Raw genomic sequence first — 19,782 nt, 5'->3', positions numbered from 1 at the left:
TTATTGCTTGTTGTTTATTATATTGATTCTAAAATATGCCACATCATGGTGGCAGCAATGTGCAGCAGCTACAGTCTTATTGTGTGTATTTTGTAGTTTTATAGATTTATAGATTTTATAGATTTGTGTTCAGAGAGGTTTCTTTAGCTCTGTTGCAATTAATAAAATAATGTGCAGCAGGTCATTCCTGCCAAAAGCGATACGCAGCAACATTTTACGATGAAGAACTCTGAATTAACAATTAATGCAAAAGAAATTACTTTCTGCAGCATTATGATTTCCCTTCTGGGATTAACAAAGTACTTTTTCATTCATTTTCACTCCATTTAATTATCATTTGCTTCGTCTGATAAGTGTGCTGAAAAGTCATTTTGATAATAGTCACATGATTAGTCAGATAAGAGGCCTAAAAGCAATATAATTATGCTCAATCAGAAGTCCATCATTTAGTAAAAAATGGTCAATTCCTGCCCCAGATATGCCATTATGGTGAGAGCCAAATGCTGCGGTGAACCTTTAAAATGGCCTTTTAGAAAGCAGTGGGTTACATCACAATGTCTACCTTTTCTTGACAGTCTATCAACACAATATTGGTTTGATGGTGTACATCAGAATGATTGACAAAGTGCACACCAGCTGATAAACAAAAAACACACAGATGGCATTTGTGTAATGCTTTTTTTAGAACCAAAACAAGCAACTTTTAGAGGAATTAGGTGAAATACTGAAACTAGGATTGAAAAACTTTATTAAGGTAACTTGTTTGATCAAATTGTTTTTTTTGCTTAGGAAGTTTTCTAACTGTGTGAAATAAACCAGGACCATCTGAGGGGAATACAGAACAAAGGTAGTAAAAATATATGTATTTAAATATATGTATTTACGAATACGAATACCTTTATTCGTCCCACAATGGGGAAATTTTCATGTTACAGCAGCAGCAATAGATAAAGAAAAATACCAAAATAGTAAAGGAATTAAAATAACAGTATAAACACTATAAATAATAAACAATATGGGACATATATACATAAGTATATACAGTGTTTTAAATTGCACAGTTGCATATATATTTGCTTGATTTAGGCTGATTCTTGTTGCAGTACCGTTGTCTTTTCCTTATATCCTATTGGATTTCCCCTACCACCTTTCCTTGACCTTTTTCCATCGAGGTTAAAGCAAGGTTTTGTGGAATAGGTATAAGAGGTATCTTTTTTTGGACTATTCAACCACATCCACCAACTGGGGAATCTGACTAGTTGATATTTACTTACCACATAGCAGAATTTGTTCTCCAAGTTGCCAGGAAATGTAGAATATGGATGTAACTACAACTGGTTCCATATTTCCACCTAAAAAAGACAGGGCCCAATTTCTTGATGGAAGGATAAAGTTGTCTCTGTGTCTTGTTTTTATGTTTATGCATTTGGCAGACGTTTTTATCCAGAGCGACCATATGTTTCTTATGATGGGAGATGCTTTAGAGATGCTTGACTCTTATGAAATTTATTTTCAAATATTTAAAAGGCAGTTTTCGCAATTTGTTGGTTCTAAGTGGTCTAATCTTATCCTCATTACATATTAAAAGAGTCGAGGAATAGCCGCCAATCCGGAAGTTGATTAGGAAAACGTCTCGATAGGGGGATGTCTGCTGAAAACACAGATCTGGCAACCGTACTGGCAAATGCACCTTGAGCCTCACTAGTGGTGAAACGCCTTGCTCATTACCAGCACTGACAGGGCAAAACTTAAGGTGTCCCTCCACTGTTCGTTTACCCCTCACTGTGAAGCGACGGAGAGAACCCGAAATAAACGAGTACTAGCAATGTCGTGCAGGTAGAAGCTGCGTGACTGAAGCCGCATAAATGAGCGAGAGGGCTGAGACAAGAGGGCCCGCAACGCGCAGGAGGACAACCATCTCCGGCTCTGGCGGTGGACCGGCGAGCCTCAAACAAGCCAACGCGGGCAAGTGGCACGATGGTGGGGCAAAACCTTCCCAGTATCCCGCTAAAGTCAAAACGGTAGCAGACGTTTCTGAGCATGCAAGTCACAACGGGAAAGTGGACAGAGAGGTGGGGGTGTCAGGGAAGCAGCAGCGCACTAACAGCCCGAAGAAACAGAGGAGTGCAGTGGAAGATATCAACGACAGACTCAGGTAACCCTTCATTTTATATAGAAAAACATTATAACGGTCCAACGTTAAATGCGGAAGTAAACGGTGACTGTCAAGAGCAGCTTTTGTTTTATCTCTATAGGTCTTGTTAAAAACTCTGTTTTTACATCCACTATTAAGAAGAGACTGGTGTTTTAAAATGAAATTAGCTTCCTTTGCTGTTTACTTTAGCTAACTGCCACATTACAGAGGTTTGTTGGTTCACACTTCCTGAAGCCGTCTATAAATGAATTAGGACTTATATTTTCTGACACAGACCCAGTTACAGAAAACCTAAATGCTGCCATCAGTGATAATCCTTTTTATGATAATCCTCTGCAGACTAACATTTCACCTTCCCCTCATTAATTCAGGAATTTCAAAATATAAGCTTTGCATATTTCTTTTGAAGCAGATCATTTTCTGTCCACTTAGGCACAATGTTGTGTAGCTATTTGCTGAGTGCCCCTCATTTCCACCTCATATCCAAGATGTTCTAACATCAGTTTGTTGCATAGTCACAAAACAGTGTGGTGGAACTGTCAGTACTTTAATTTGGATGACTCTGTGTTTTTGATTCATCAAGTTTTTATTCGCCCAGCAGTCAGATTACTAAAAGAATAATCGGTAGATAAATGATTCACGAAATAAGTCGGGTAATATACGAGCAAGAATAGACTCGGTGGTAGAATACACAATAGCCTGACCCTTACACTACACATAACCATTAGTTTTATTGTTTAACACCCTCCGATAATTCTTTGATAAGTCTTTGAAACTGTCATTTCGTTAGGTTGAAGCTACACCTAGTAATTCACATAAAAGAGTGGAGCTTGAATTTCCACATCTATTTGACTCAAACTAAAAGATGTGACGACCAGCGTCCCAACAGCATGTAACACTCAACATGTGGAAATCAACGCTCTTAATGAGGCACTTGTGAATCAGTGTGTTGTCCTTTTCCTGGGAAATGGACTGTCGCAATGCTGCAGTTGCACACAACTGCTGTCTGTCTGCACGTTCGTCTGCTGGTTTGACTGAGTGCTGTTGTTATCGTGAAGTTTAAGCTTATAACTACAATGCAGGTATTTGTTTTTTGGTCTCATTTCATTATATGCTACTATAGCCTTCTGTAGGTCGCCATATGCCCCTTTAATGATACACATGCACCTTATGAAGTTGAGCTGTTTATTGGCAATTGACACTGTAACCTGTGATTTAAAACATTTAATTTCCCTCTTGCCTTTAAGGCTTTATAAACTACAGAAATAATACTTGTTTATATGATTTCCTAGGTTTTCTTACCCTCATTTTTTATGTTCCTATCTTCTTATTATATGTTTGTGCTGTCCTTCCCTCCAATAGTTTTCATATCTTTTTCTTTTTTTTTAACTCTCCATCATGCATGGTTGTGAAAAATTCCTGACTGATGAACACACTCAGTTCTTTCGCAATCCTGACAGGGATCAGTGCCTTTAACATACATATTTACTACCCTTTCTTTGCCCGGTGGAGTTTTTGAAACAAACATTAGCTCACTGGATGTGATTCATTTATTGACTCAACCATGAGTATCAAATTTGGTTCATGTAAAAATAAACAACATTCATCATTCGCATCTCTTAAATACTGAAAAGTTGTGAGATTCACTTAAATCTTAAATTCTAACGTGCATCCAAAGTAAAAGTTAACCTACAGTAAATTCTGGGCTTTTGAGGTTGAATGTAACACGGATACTTCTAAGAAAGTACTTTGAAACTATGGCTGAGGATTTAGTCACTTTTAAGTGTTTGATTTACACAAAGAAAAAAGTCACCAAACTCTCCTCTCTTTTCCTCAGCTGTCACGTTCTACAGGAGTCCCTCTTGAGCCCAGCCAGTGGCTACAGTAACTACAGAGGAATCCTCAACTGGTGTGTTGTCATGCTGGTGAGTAAAACTGTGCATCCATCGAATACAAAACGTTCCACTCCACTCGTGGCTTTCAAAACATCAGACCTCTAGCAGCAGGCGAATTTGGTGGTTGCTTCAACAACAAAAGCAAAAGTGCCGGCCCACGCTAGTGTCGTACACGCCCAACTGCTCGTTTCTGTGACACTTTGAATTGTTGTGGTGTCTGATATGTTATCTCTCGTAACATAAGCAGATTAAACACATAGTTACTCACTCGTGAGTTTTGCTCCAGTCCTGTTCACTGTTTCCTTTGTTTTGACACAAATTCATTTTATATTTGATGGGAGTTTCCGCAGTAGACATTTTAGTAGCTTCATTTATATTCATGGTATTTTATGTACATTGAGATTCTGATATATAATCATATAATTTTGAGTTCCTACATAAAATATGGCTGGTATGGGTGCAGGGAGATTTCTGGTTTCTCATATGTACAGGAAAGAGAAAAGTGAGGCATTTTACCCACATCTATTGCTACTATGTTATTATTTTATTTGACTATCACTCACATCTAAAGATCAATGGTCCTCTGATCGATAGGGCACACGCATTAGCTGTCAATTTTTCTACTTAATGATTTGATCAGTTGTCACTAAAAAGCTTGATCAAAAGAGCTGATCTTTTTTTTTTTTTTTTTAGTAGAGAGGAGAACTGTAACGGCTCAAGAAATGCATGTTGGACGGCAACGTGAGTACTCAGAGCTGGAGTTAAGTCAAGTTACTTATTTATTTTGAGCTATTGAGGCTTCATATTGAGGTCGGATCTATCTCCAGCTCTCACACACAAATAAATAATGTTCACAAGAAATAAAACAAATTATCCTCACTTGATCATGTCAAGCAGCGGGCAGATGTCAACAATGAAGCAGAGTTTAGCTGCATGGCTAAGATGGCTTCACCGGAGTTGACTACATGTCCTTGTGTCCTTAAGTTAAATTAACGTTTCCAAATGAGTGTTAATCCGTCTAAAATGAGTAATGGGCAGACATGGAGCTTGTGTCCCACAGTCAGGGTGCATATTTTTCAAACTGGCCCAGCTTAAATCTTGAAACCGATGTAGCTATATTCCTGTGTCGTTGATAATATCCGCACGGCGTCATTTTTGCATGAATGAAATCACTGCGAGTCACAACAGTCACTGAATCAGTGGGAACACGAACACGGGTTTTCTGAAGCATCCAGTTGTTCTCCAACTGTACTGAAGAACAGGTGTCAGTAAGAACTACAAGGTCACTGCTACACAGTCCTACATAGAACCAATGGTTGGGACTAGACCCGATCAGGCCTCTCGTAGACAAATTTAAGATAACGTGGTTGTCGCTACAGAATGGGGGGGGTTCTTTGACTACGAGTTCAAGGTAAGTTATTTGTGTCAAAGTTGATTATGCTGTTTGGCTGAGGTCACTTCAGGCAAACTGTTTTTCTGTAGGAAAAAAGAGCCTCTGCCTTGTTTCTGTGAAGGAATTCAAGTGTGTTTGTTCATCTCTAAAAGTTATCTGTAGTTCTCTGTCTGGAGGAGGCAAAAATCCTGTTATCTGCCATCCAAATTAAATGGAAAAGTTTGATTCAGACTATGATTAGGATATCATACATCTGTGCATGTTTCTATTAGTATGCGTGCTTTGCATATCTGGGCCTACATGTATGATTGGATACATGGAGATTGTTAGTCTATGTAAAATATGTGAGTGTGTATGTAAATTTCTGTGCCCCTGTTATTGAATATGCGGATGTGTTTGTTTTGTGGGTTTTTATTTTCCACATCAAATCAAATTTTTCAGTTCTGTGACAGGATTAATCTCGTCTTTGTATGTTTATATTGCCGTAACAACCACACATTCCACTCTGTGGTCGCCAGCTGTCTCTGCTCACTTTTTATAGGAAACCTTTGGGATCCTACTGTTTGAGTGTAGAGTGGAGAGCCTTAGATGTGCTTATCTGTCCGTCTCCATATGTACATTTCAAAGCTTTGCTGTTTAATATGTCTGTTGCTGAATTGTGCATGTTTCTAGAAATGAAAGATTTAATATGTTCTCATCCTTACTTCCTCTTCATACTCGGCACTTGATGAACGGCCTGTTTTATGCTGCTGGGATGTTTCTCTCTGGTGACTGAGGAGTCATTGGAAAGTCATTCTGAAAAGCACTTTAAGTTGTCTTCTGTCTCTCAGCTCATACAAATCTATTAGAAATTTTGCCTTCTACAAATAGACCCACATGTATTATGTACAAGATACAATATCAAGTCATCCTTGGTTAAATGTGGTATGGGTCGCTGGTACACTTGCTGCATCGTGTCATTGTTTGTGCTGAAGTGCAGCCCACCAAATATTTGGCTGAAATTACGATAGACCTGCAAGCTCCATTTTTTTCTGGTCAAATGTTTAATCATTCAACTTTTAGTGGCACCTGTTTCCTAAATCATCTTAGTGTGTCAGGGTCCAAAAGTTCAGCCAACTTCTGTATCTACTTCTATTTTTATCTTACCAACAACACACTTCTGATTCGTCTCTCTTGTCCTCAACGAGGAGCGCTGACTGTTTCGTTGGATACGTTTGTTACTACAGCTTTATTAAAACTAGATTTGCAATAAGTTAATCATGTGAGCACAGTCGATTAAAACTGAAAAAGTGATTGCATATTGATGCAGATGTTCTTAAATGTAATTGCATGCCACCAGGATGAAGTGGCTCTTTCATCAGGAACTCGGGGTTCGGTTAATGTACCCCCTGCTGAGGTGCGTTTGTTCTTGCCACCTACCGGCCTTCTCTACCTTTGCACACTGACCTTTCTGTGAACAGGGATGATAGAAAAGACTGGTGCAATTGAAATATTGCAAAATCTCATTTTGCAATGCTCTTTTTAAAAAAAATGTTCCATAAAGACCCCTGCCCCATTCATTCTGTTTCTACATGACTATCCTCTTGTCCATGTTGAAGGTTACTGAGGTAAAGGTTACTAGTGTGGACAAATTACATTGTTGGATCAAAAACCACATTGCTGTGGGGTCTTGGCAAACCAAAGTGCATCATTACTTTGGCATGAACTTACCATATGCCATTAACTGCCCTGTTACTCTAAATACCTTTCCCACAGTGAACGTCACTTCCATTAAAAATGATCTAAAGATGTGTAGAATATAAAAACCTGTCCAGTGTAAAGTGTTGGCCTCTAATTTGAGTGAGTAATTAGGTGAAATCTCAAAGCTGAGATGAAGCTGGACTTTAACCTTGGACTCAAATGCTCAACATAATCATAAAGTAATTTAGTTGACGCTGTTATAGCAGCAGCGGGATGTGATAACAGGCCGTGTCTAATGGCAGCAGGAATACGTTGCTAAGATTAGATGTGAAACAGACATGAAAGATGGGAAACTTTTCCGTTGCTGATGTTGGCTTCTCTCAGCTGTGCACCTGTGTCTGTGTGTTTTGTGGACAGCTAGTGTTTTTTTTTTTTTTTGTTTTGTTCTTGCTTTGAACAACAACTAACTCCAGACATGCAGAGAAAAAACAGTTAAACCTGCAGGCCAGTCACAAGTAGAGGTTGTTGAAAGGGAAATGATAAGCAAGATTTATAGCTAAGCATTTTTTAGCCTATTAACAAAGGTCAGACTCATTGGAAGGCCAGATGCGCAACGACTTCAAGCTCTTGAATATTTGTCCTGTATGTTTCTCGCTAACTCTCAGCGTTTTTTCTTTATTTGTAGGTTCTTAGTAATGCACGTCTCTTCTTGGAGAACATTATAAAGTGAGTATGCAGATATACACAAACCTAAATTTAGATTTATTTTATAAACACAACCGCTTGTTTTTTTAAATCCCTCCTTTGCACTGATGCAACTGGCCCCTTACATTTGACCTCACACCTGCATTCCCCTTTAATCTTTGCCCCTGAAATAAGCACTTTGTTGCATTTTATTACACAGCATTGATTGTTATCTTGATGTAATGAAAAGATAAGAGCGTCTCCATCTGAAACAACTTAAAGTAAATTCATTACTAGAGTGCAAATGTATCTATTCTTTGAATCAAAACAATTATGTCAGCTTTAGATTATTAAGATGATTTCTTTTTTAGATTAGAAGTTCAGTTTGGTTTTTTTTCTGTTCACCTCCTCTCATCCCATAATTATACCACTCACTGTGATATCAAAAGGGAGTGAAGTTCAGCTCACCATAATGTAACTATTAATGCAACCTTATATTAAAATGATGCCTTGTTGGATCATTAATATTAATTTCTCTTCTCCTTCTCCTCCTCCAGGTATGGCATCTTGGTAGACCCTATTCAAGTGGTGTCTCTTTTCTTAAAGGACCCCTACAGCTGGCCAGCAGCTTGCCTAATCATTGGTATGAAGCTTTTATTTTACTGAATTACTGTAATCTAAACGCAGCGTGAATGTCTTATTTCGTATTTACGTCCGTCGTGAAGGTGCATCTTGGGTGATCTGATCAGAAGTGGACAGCTCTAAGTGCTTTAGTGTTGTACCTGGTTCACCTGGTAGGTGAACACTTTTGATCTGATCTCACCTCCACAACACAAGACAGAAGTTAAGAAGTAAAAAGGCTTGTTTTTATACTTCTGCCAAATGCTGGCCATTTGTCATATCACCAAATACACATGTTGTTCCCTTACAACCAGATGTTCAACTGTGACCTTTAGAGCAATGTTCCAGTTGAACTAAACATACGATTGCTGTGTTTCCCACTCCAAAATCAGTGTAGATGAGTTTTGGATAGTTGTTTTTTTTAACTTATTTTTGGCCTAGTAAACTGTGTTTCACAGCTTGTTAATGTCACAAAAGACTTATCTGACACAGTTTAATGCTTCAGTGGTCCAGACGCTCAGACATGGCCAGAAGAAGCATAGTTGGCGATGATCACCACTGACTACCTCGACTGTTTACCTTACTTAATGGTTTAAAAAGGGATTGTTCACATCTTTGAGTTGCTGTGGCCCATGAATTTCTTTCTGCTTTGGGTTTTAGTGTCCAACGTGTTCATCTTAGCAGCACTGTATACAGAGAGACGTCTGGCTGTGGTAAGTCCTTACTGTAACGTTCACCGCTTGTGACCCACTACTCAACTGTGGATTTCTTGAACCACGGTTTACGATATTCGATATTTATTACCTATTTTCATTAGATATGACAGTACATTTTGGTGATACTATTTTCATATACTGTAAACAAAATGGGGTCGATTGATATCACTCTGGGATCTTTCATTATGTTGGTTTGAAGCAGGTGCCTTATAGACACAGTTCCACTCCTTTTTATGCCCGCTGTTCACTCCGATGATGAACCCACTGCTGATCCAGATTAGATGGTGTATATTGTCCAAATCGTCGTCGGCGAATATCAAAATGCTGTCGTTCTCTGAAAGCAAGGAAATATATGATCACAAAAGAATGTTTCCAGTAATAGGACACTTTTCCTCCATCATCCTTTCTAGGGTACAATCTCTGAAACTTCCGGATGGATTCTTCACATTTTCAACCTGACATGCTTGTTGATATTTCCCTCATTTATAGTGCTCACTGTGACCTCCATGACCCCAGGTATGTTTAAATACTAGATTGTGCATTAGATTTGCAGCATACATGACCCTCAGTGTCTTGGGTAAAACTTTTTATGTGTGCTTTTTGATGGTAACACAAAAATGGTGTTTACTTAAACCAAAGCATACAGGCGCTTTTCATCTATTGCATCATGATCATTTATTGCACGTAGTTAATTGGCTCTCGTGGTTGTCTGTGCATCTGTGTGCCAGTGGGTGGTGTGCTCTCTCTAGGAATCTACACTGTGCTGTTTCTCAAGCTGTACTCTTACCAAGATACCAACAGGTGGTGCAGAGAAATCAGAAAAGCCAAAGCCAAAAGACTGACACGATCATGTTCATGTAAGTGTATCAAGATACAACTCATGATTGCAGGATTGTATTTTTATTTTACTGTCGTGCTCCAACACCATCCAGCGGTGGCTGAGGTTCACTGAGGAACGTTGTAAATCAAAGTTGTGTAACCTGAGTAGCATTGTCACTGCCTGTGGTTTAGAACTATTTTTTTTTTTTTAATACTTCATTGTGTTCATTCAGGAAAATGTGTTCACAAATGAATTATCATGACTGTTTGTGAAGTGATTGTGGTTTAGAACTATTTTAGGCCTCGTTTCCACTGTCAGTACGGTTCGGGTCACTTCGTATCGGTACGGTACGGGTCGGGTCGCTTTGGGGTCAGCTTTGCGTTCCCACGGCACAAAGGGGACCCTCAGGGGTGGGCGGAGTGCGTGTCGAAGCGTCACTACGTCGACCGCTCCGAAGCTTCTTCAGCTTAATGCGACACTGGCTCGCGGTCCGGTTGAAACCACTCTCTGCCATTTTTGCAGCAATCAGCTGGAAAACTTTTTCGTTTCGCACAGCGCCATCGAGCTCCCGCTGCACAGCCTCCTCACCAACAACGGAGAGCAGAACCTGCACCTCCTCAGCACTCCAGGCTCCTCCCCAAGGGAACTGGTCCTGTGTGCTAGGTACCCCAAGCAAAAATACACAAATGGTTACAAAAATGGTAACGGGTACCATGGGACCGGTACGCTTTCGTGGTAGTGGAAACACTGAAATAAGCGAACCGTTCTGAACCGACCCGTACCGGACTGCATAGTGGAAACGGGGCTTTAGGCTGCATTATGACGGAATTACAATTATTACCGAGTTTTTTTTTTTGTTTTTTTTTTTCCAGGTCCCAATGTGGCACAGTTGAATGGGTCAGCAGTTCATTCACACGTCTCCTACCCAGGCAACCTCACACATAGAGGTGACCATGCATGATTGCGGTCTTGAGTATAATAGATCAGAACTTCAAGCAAGAACACATTACTTTGACCAGTTCAATGGCCCAGTAGTTTTGTATGATATTCGCTGGCATAATGGAGCAATTACATGTTACAAGTTTTAAATGTAAAAGATATTTAAATCTCAAAATGTTTTACTTCAAAATCAAGCTTGCTCTAGAACTTAATGTAGTGTTGTACATTTGCTGCTGAATAACCAGTTGTCCGCACTTGTGTGTTTGTCTTCAGACGTGTACTACTTTGTTTTTGCCCCAACTCTCTGCTACCAGCTCAACTTCCCACGATCTTCTCGAATACGCAAAGGGTTCCTGATAAGAAGGCTTTTTGAAATGGTGAGAGTAAATTATTACAATTGTTCCAACTTATCAGTTCATGGCCCAATTAAGTTGACTCTCAATAGTATGCATGTATGCATATTTAGTTTAAATCCTAAATTTTTCTTTGTTGCAGCTTTTTCTTATGCAGTTGTTGGTGGGATTGATACAGCAGGTTTGTATGATAGTCACACCACATGCACAGCACAAGCACGCCAAATGTACACCAGATTCACGCTTTATCAGTGTTGCAAGTTCTTTTTTTCTTTTCTTCACTCTTTTGTTGTGCTTTATAGTCATTTTAACTCATTTTCTAAACCCAGTTGCAATGTGTAATTTGATTAGGACTTACCCAACAAGCTAACTTTCACTGTAATGCTTATTTTTTCTCTGAATATTACATACATTAGTTCAAATATACCATTATATAAACGCAGTCAAACTTTCAAAAACGACACAGAATGATTGAAGTGTGTTTCTTTCAGTGGATGGTTCCTACTATTCAGAACTCAATGAAACCATTCCAGGTATGTGAACTGTTTACACTTACAGATACACACTGTGTGTATTTATTGCAAAAGAAAAGCTTTTTTTTTATACAGTTGTCTTGCGTAACATTTGGCCACTTTCCCATAACCTTGTTAACACACTCTGCCCTAAATTGAACTTACATACTACGAACAGTTAATAGTCGCTCAGTTTTTTTTTTTAAAAAGGGAAGAAGGTTTCTGTAATTTGTGTTATAAAAACTTATTGTTTTATTCCTTGTGTTTCACAGGAAATGGACTTTTCCCGGATGGTGGAGCGACTGCTGAAACTAGCTGTGTGTATCATGACAGAGCAGTGACCTTTGTGACTTTATTTAACTAAAAACGAAAAAAACACACACACCACTTTACCTTATATGAGCTGTTCACATCACACTGATCATTATCAGTGTCTCACTTGTTTATTGGGGCTCTATGTATCATTATAAGAATTTTTTTGGGTCAGAACAAGCCACTTGAGGTGAACCGTGTTGCTTTCGAAGTTTTTATGTTATTGGACGAAAAGCGACAGTAGAATAACCTTACCAACCCAGACACCTATTCCTCTCCATTTCTATCCCAGGTCCCTAACCATCTGATATGGTTAATATTCTTTTATTGGTTTTTCCACTCCTCTATGAACTTTGTGGCAGAGCTGCTGCAGTTTGGAGACAGAGAGTTCTACAAAGACTGGTGGTGAGTGGAGATCTTACAGTATTCAGTGGCATAGCGTATACAGACACACTGTGTTTAGGTTGAAGGACACTCTTTAAAAAAAAAAAAAAAAAAAAAGCTGTGAACTATTTAAATCTAAGTACATCACTGAAGTCATGGTGGTGATTATAAGTACAAGTAGTTCCCATACAAACAGTTACACATGAGGATAGAAATGTATTTATTTGAAAGGTGTAGCATTTATTCAGAGGACCTGATAATCTCGAGATCAAACCTTTATTTATTTATAAATTTATTTTGGTTATTTCAGGAACTCTGAGACCGTCACATATTTCTGGGCCAACTGGAATATCCCAGTACACAAGTGGTGTCTGAGGTGAGCACCAAGCTTTATATGGGATTTATCTAACTTTTTGTCTTCAAAATGGACACCACTTTTTGATGTTTTGGCTTCACACTCGTTGTAGTCTGTATAAAACACAACGAGTACAATAGCAAACCAGTCAAGGTGGGTTTTTTTTTTTTTTTGTATTTTCAGTTGGATTACAAATGCAAATATGGTGATGCCTGTGTATGTATGTATGTCTGTCTTTTATAGACACTTCTATAAGCCAATGTTGAGAAGGGGGATCAACAAGTTTCTGGCTCAAACTGCTGTTTTCTTGGTTTCTGCCTTCTTCCATGAGGTAAACAAACACTGAGTCTTTACACAAGACTCGCAGGTCTTTACACAATATTTTAGTGCCATTTATTTTCATGTTCCTGTGCAAAAAACTGTTAGTATTTCTTTTATCACTGCCTCAATTGTTTTAACCACTTCCTCCTAAAGCACCAAACAGGATGTAAATTGTTGAAATGTCTGACATTTCATTCTATGAAAAAGGGAGAGGGGGGGGGACTTTTTAAAGTGGGTAAATATTACTGGTCACGATTAGTCAGCTAATTTATGTGTATTAAATGAAAATCCATTGAAACTGCTTGAATTTATTTATTTTTTTTTAAAGGTAAAAGACTGGCAAAAAAAGTCCAACTTCACTTTATAACTCAGTCATCTCAAGCAACTTTTTTAGCAGGATTTACGGAAGTTCATGTAATAGTGCTAATGCCGTTTCCAAAAACCAGCTTTAAACAGCTGTGATTGTTATTGAGTGTTAGGAGCATGTGGGCTCTCTCCCCTCACATTTACACACTTAATCATGTGCAAACCTTCTCTCCTTCCTGCTCAGTACCTGGTGAGTATTCCTCTGAAGATGTTCAGACTGTGGGCCTTTATGGGGATGATGGCTCAGGTAAGACACACAGAACCAAAACCTTCTCTAAAAAGCTGCTCTCAGACTTCTTTACAGACCTGTGCTCACATGCTAACCTTTGGCCTTTAATCCTTTCAGGTTCCACTGGCTTGGTTTGTGGGTCGTTACCTAAATGGAAACTACGGCAATGCGGCCGTGTGGATCTCGCTCATCATTGGACAGCCAGTGGCTGTGTTGATGTATGTTCATGACTACTATGTCAGTCATTATGAGAGCACTTCATAGCACTGGACAAACGCATGTTCTCCTTCGTAACAATAATGGACAATGACGGAACGCTGATTTGAAGCTGCCTCAGCTTTTATCTTTGCACTTCAGAGAACTGGACCACAGAGTGTGGGGAAGTTATCTCGGATATTCAAACAACACGAGAGGTGCTTGGTATTGAGCTCTAGTTCACTTTCATAGGCCAAACATACTGTTCCTCTGTCAGCCTGGAAACCACAATCTGTTCATAGTTTCAACTTCAAACATTTAATTCTGGGCCCAAAGTGAAGCAGCACAGGAAACAATCAGGATTTATTTAAGCTGATTTTGCTCAACAAAATCAAATGAGCTCCAGCAAAGGTTGCATTTAATAAATCTCTACTGCTTGAGGTTAACGACAGTTTGTTAAGCTTAAGAGAGTACTTGAACACTGCTTGAAACCACGAACTTCTCCAGAGTTGTAAATGTTTAAAAAAAATACACTCACGTCAGTTGCAACGAATGTTAACCACTGCCAAGCGATTAAAAGCTAGAACATGATCCTGCCTACATGAAATTCACGTTTCGATACCGGTGGCCGAGAAGTCGCCGCTTGTGTATCGCAGGGAAACTCGTGCATTCGAAAGCCACTTTGCTTCCATAAAGTAAGGCTTGAAATTCCAGTTCTACATCTCAGACGTTGTCAGGTTTCCAAATTGACCAGTGACATTTTCTAACATCTATTCTCTATATATACCCATATCCCTTCACCTTTGGTGCAATACAGTATTACACACAGTGAATCCAGTTGTTAACCATGATTGAAAGAAGCAAGGTTCCCTTTACTGACGAACCGAAGGGACATTATTTCAACTTTGTTTGTACAATCATGGATCTGTTTCTCACCTACAATCAATGCAAACTCATAGTTTAACACTCATGTTTGTACTTTGCCTTGAATTTGTCTTTGATCTGCAGCTCAAGTTGTTTGATGATTTGCTTATTATTTTGAATTTCTCTTTGTTCATATGACTGTTTGCAGTTCAGTTCTGCCACGCTGACAATTTTGTGCTAAACCTGTGATTTGAGGCAGTGTTTGATTCACCTGTTTGGAACCAATTCACCTTTTTTTTTTTTTTTTTTTTTTTTTATTTTTGCACTTTGCAGAAATGCATGCCGTTGACGCGAGCAATAGATTTCTATGAATGTATTCTCCGAGTTTAATCGATCATGTAAAGAGAACAGCTTTTGTTGCACTAATTTGTGTGCCGTATGATTTACGTGGTGACATTTTGTTAAATTGTGCAAGTTGAAAGGATGAAAAGGAGATTCTCAAACGGCCTCTTTCTGTTAGATGTTCCAACAGTATTCACATTAAATGTATTTCTTACTTTGATAACGGTCCACTGTTGCCATGCGGGTTAATACAAGAAGATGCTTTATTTAAGATTTGATCTTAGAAAACAAATTTGAGCTTTTCATATGAAACAAGGGTTGTATTTTTCTCCTTATTGATCACGTTTCAGGGTATCAAACATCCTAAATAACAAGTGCCTGCTGTAAAAAAAAAAAAAAAAATGAATAATGCGCTTACATTTTAAAATATGCCAAATACTTAGAGAAGACATTAGAAATAGGAAACAGACTTTAACCTTTTTCAGTGTAGCGAGTAGACTCATGGGGGGGTTTGGGGGATTTATTTGAAATTCGTATCCGAATGTAACGAAATGCTAAATTTTAAAGCAACTTTTTTCTTTGTATTTTACTTGAAAATATATTATTTTATGACAGTTCTGCATACATTTCATCATGTTCTAGGTATTTAAGTTGAATGTGTGTTAGTCTGATCCACTTTTATCGACATAGATTGCAGCTTTGCGACAGACCTGTCAGTTAGTGTGATGCTGGTTCAGCCTTTGTGGCGGATGCCACAGAGTGACCATCCGAGGACTTTTCTTGAGGTCGCACGTCTTGTTTACTAAGTCAACAACTTTGTGTGTCTAAATGGCGAGAGCTTTTTCGCCACCAGAGTTGAATCAGCAGAAAAGTGTTCTCACCACAGCTTCTTACACACCATGTGAACTGTTGATGAGTCCAGTTGAAAAAATCCAGCTTTGCATTGAACATTTTAAGAGTTTATTTATGACTGAAGTAATGGATACGGGATGTGAAATTAATGTATTGCCAGTTTTGCTCATAATGTAAGGGGAATCTGAGTGAAACCATGATTATTTTTTGAGAATGCAAATAATTTTCATCATCTTTCATTTAAAATATTTGTGCTGTTTGATAAAGATGGTTTATATCTGATGAAAAAAGCTGGTCTTTTTTTCTTAGAATTTTTACAAACAAGCAGTAGAGCCTAGTAGAACAAGCAGGAATCAGGATTTCTTGGTCATTTAACAACCTGCAAACAGATCAGTGTCTACGACACACTTTAACTATTGACCAATGTCTTACCCAACTATTAATGATTTCATTTCTTAAGTACTTTCCTCTGACAAGAATCGCATCTTTTACAGCTGTAAGGACGTATCAGTTCATAGAAAAAAAGCTTTATTGTACAGACGGCAACACCTAACTTCACAAAATCGGAGCTAAACCAAATCTGGGGCACGGTGAGGCTCCAGAGGCTCTATTGCTGCAAGAAACAAACACAAATATCAAGAAGTGAAAGTTGTCTGTCGCCGACGGCTGCCATAATGCGGAACAATATTCTTCTGTCTACCTCTAATTGAACAAAAACATGAATAGTTATCAGACTGCACATACTGTCTTGACTTTGGCCTTCTGGTTCTGGATAGGCAGGTAGAGCTTAAACTCTGCAGGGAGTTCATCATCAGAATAGAGTCTGTCTGTGAAATACACCCTCCTAACACGACAGTTTGCATGAATCTAAGAAAAACAGGTCAAAATGATGGCGGGAGAGAAGCAATTAGAGATTGTATAGTCCCGTCAGAGCAAATAGCATCTGAAGACTGCTGACTCATCTGTGTGCCGACCTGTACACGTAGTGTTTCAGTATAATTGGTTCCATAGGCCCTCCTGGTGAAGTCTGACAGGTTGAACTGAATCTGGTTCCAGCCTTCATCCAGCCTCATGGGCATGGTGCAGTTGAACGGATTCACTCGGGTCGTGCTCTGATAGTTACTTGCCCGAAACCTCCTTCGAACGTTTTTATCATCCAGCACCTGAGAGAAAGAAATGAGGAGGCAGACGACACTGGTGACCATGAATTTATAGGATGTCATCAAGGAAAGAGTGAACGTGTACCTGGACTTCAAAGGTGAAATACTTCTTAAGGTTCTTAATGATCATGGTCAAAAAAGGAAGCCTGATGCCGAGCGACTTCTTGGGGTCTGCGGGGCATGTTATATAGGTGGTGCTGCAGGGAGGGGAGAGTTGATTCAAGTGAGACTAATGCTTGATTAAGTGAACCTGAGCTGATAAATGAGTCAACAGAAGTCACCTGACGTTTGTTCCCAGAACCTCCAGCACTGTCGAGTTTATGTCCTTGTCTGTCATTTTCTTGATATGACCATTTCTCACCTGGGAACACACAAATGATAAGTATTTTTTTGTTTGTTTTAAATCAGAAATCAAGCTGTTCTTACTAGCACACTGCAGACAGTTATTCAGAGGCCTAAATTTATACGATGTAATATGCTGTACAGGTGAAAACAATATCTCTTTTGGTTTCAAAACCAAACCATGTCTGAGGTCATTTAAAAATAATGTCGCTGTTACACAAACAGCCGCCCATGTTCATATTTATTAGATATCCTGCTTTGCACACACAATGTACTGGAAGAGAGTGCAAAATCACTGAAATGTCAAATGATTCCTGACAATGTAAGCCAACTAGCCATGACTGTATTAATCCTAAGTTGACCAGTGAAATATTTTCGATTATGAAAAATAAAATAAAAACTAGGCTTCTGCATGTTTACTGAGAACTCAGCCTGGACCACTGCAGTGAATGCATAGACCTGATAGTGAAACACACAAGTTGAAGTGTGATCACATTGGGTTGCATTTGTGCAAAAGCACTACACTGCCTAACTGAGGACTTCCAGTCTCTAGAAGCGTGGCATAAAAGGAATATTCCAGCATGGTGATCATCTGAAGCATACAGAGGTATTTGGCCTGTCCTGAATCTTATAGAAGAAATATTGGTTTTCTTAAAAAGAAAAGCAGAGCAACAGAATGCCCTGCTGCAAAAGGCACATGCAAAATCAGTGCTCCATGTTGAGAAAGAATAAAGGCTGTCACCAAAAAACGTTTAAAGTTTGAAAAGAGGACAACAGGAGAATCTGAGTAACTTACCTGTACTTTGTATAGAGTAAATCTAAACAGATATTCAGTTAGTAACAACAGTGAAACGTTTATTTTCGGCATAGAAGTATCACACTTGTTAAGAGGTTATGCTATTTCTACTTATTTGATATTTAGGGAATATTACAAATGGGTGCCTTGCTCACAATGTATACTGTATCTTAGTCACGGAAACAACATTTTAATTAAAGTCAGTTGTAATGAAGGATTTCCTAATATCTTTGCATAAGCTGATCACAATTTCTGATCTTCTGGACATCAGTCTGGCTGTTATTCAGCTTCTTATAAGGGAGCTCAGTCTGCAGAGTGAGGAGTTATAATTAGGAGCTGATGGCAGACCTCAAACTGTCTTGAACAAACTACATCTTCCTCTGTCACTTTGCTTAAGTGTTGCTTAGCAACAGCACCTTTAAAACTGCATTGCTACAACTACAACTAACCAGTCAGAATTGAGGACTGGGGTGAATTTAATAATGTATTTAAATCAACTTAATAACATCGAAATAACACCAGCTGCCTCATTTTATTAAAGCCACGAGCCCCCGAAACAAAGTCCAAATAAGCAATGATGCACAAAATCAGTTATGGCCATAAGCTGTGTTTAGTTTTAAACATAACAACTAAACTAGTAAGAAACCAGAACCCCACCGACCAAAACTGATGGGTATTAAACGCTACATATAACTGACACAACACCCGTCTGTAGTTTTGACATTGCATGCAACATAAACATTCAAGAACAAAACTTTTGTAAAATTTGTCAAATAAGTTAATTGAGCCTGGCTTCATAACATCCATTCTAAGTCGCTGCTTACCGTTTTGTTCCATATTTCAAGTGGTTTACTGCCTAGGCTGTATAAAACAGACAAAAACCCGCTCTGGAACGTATTTTTAAACATCTTAAATCTGTTGAGTACAAAATGGTTGTGCCCAAGATATATCGACCAGGAATACCGTTGCTATGTGCCATGGTTGCTAACCGACGTTTGTTTACAGATTTTGTTTCCCTGTGAAAAGCCAGTGGTTCCACGTGGTAAGAAATAAATACGTAAGTAAATTAAACAATTGTTGTTACAGCTGGAAAAAAAAAAAAAAATCAACATGTCTTTCCTGGAGAAGTAAAGACACCTACAGAAGTTCCTACACCTACTATAGGTGTAGGAACTTAAGTTTTATAATTTTTTTCTCACGGATCCTTAAATGCTGGCACATCCCGGTAACCATGGTAACAGCTCATTTCAGCCAAAACCACAATCTGTTTCTCTTTGTGATGGGGTGCACTAGGTCATTTCCTGAACACACCCCTGTGTTCAGGCCACTACCTTCCCCTGATTAGGCTGAGGGCATTTAAAGCACCTGTGGCCTCCTGACTTTCTTTGTCTGCCTCTTTCTCCTCTGGCTGTTGCTGGTCTTGGTTTCCTCTCCCTTTTGGCCTAGTGTTACTGGTGTCTGCATCTAGTTGGAAGCACACCTTGCAGTGGCTTAGC

At 38.9% G+C, this 19,782-nt stretch overlaps 2 protein-coding genes across 2 annotated transcripts; one reads left to right on the top strand and one right to left on the bottom strand.

The window, feature by feature from the left end:
* The first annotated feature begins 1,677 nt into the window (after positions 1 to 1,677).
* On the top strand, positions 1,678 to 16,265 carry dgat1a (diacylglycerol O-acyltransferase 1a). The gene is made up of 17 exons (XM_075449915.1): positions 1,678 to 2,155; positions 3,993 to 4,080; positions 7,809 to 7,849; positions 8,365 to 8,450; positions 9,089 to 9,141; positions 9,555 to 9,660; positions 9,873 to 10,001; positions 10,837 to 10,911; positions 11,177 to 11,280; positions 11,399 to 11,437; positions 11,748 to 11,789; positions 12,041 to 12,085; positions 12,373 to 12,485; positions 12,775 to 12,840; positions 13,063 to 13,150; positions 13,691 to 13,753; positions 13,853 to 16,265. The coding sequence occupies exons 1-17, from the start codon at positions 1,866 to 1,868 to the stop codon at positions 13,997 to 13,999; spliced, it is 1,575 nt and encodes a 524-aa protein (XP_075306030.1). The 5' UTR covers positions 1,678 to 1,865; the 3' UTR covers positions 14,000 to 16,265.
* Positions 16,108 to 19,260, bottom strand: LOC142367893 (cilia- and flagella-associated protein 20-like). The gene is made up of 5 exons (XM_075449916.1): positions 19,111 to 19,260; positions 17,430 to 17,509; positions 17,234 to 17,345; positions 16,963 to 17,151; positions 16,108 to 16,855 (listed from the first exon to the last, which is right to left on the bottom strand). Exons 1-5 carry the CDS (start codon positions 19,192 to 19,194, stop codon positions 16,718 to 16,720), a joined length of 603 nt encoding a protein of 200 aa, XP_075306031.1. The 5' UTR covers positions 19,195 to 19,260; the 3' UTR covers positions 16,108 to 16,717.
* Between the last annotated feature and the right edge of the window lie 522 nt (positions 19,261 to 19,782).

This window comes from Odontesthes bonariensis, chromosome 18, assembly GCF_027942865.1.
Source record: "Odontesthes bonariensis isolate fOdoBon6 chromosome 18, fOdoBon6.hap1, whole genome shotgun sequence".
Lineage (NCBI taxonomy): Eukaryota > Metazoa > Chordata > Actinopteri > Atheriniformes > Atherinopsidae > Odontesthes > Odontesthes bonariensis.
This window is presented reverse-complemented; position numbering and strand designations above follow the sequence as displayed.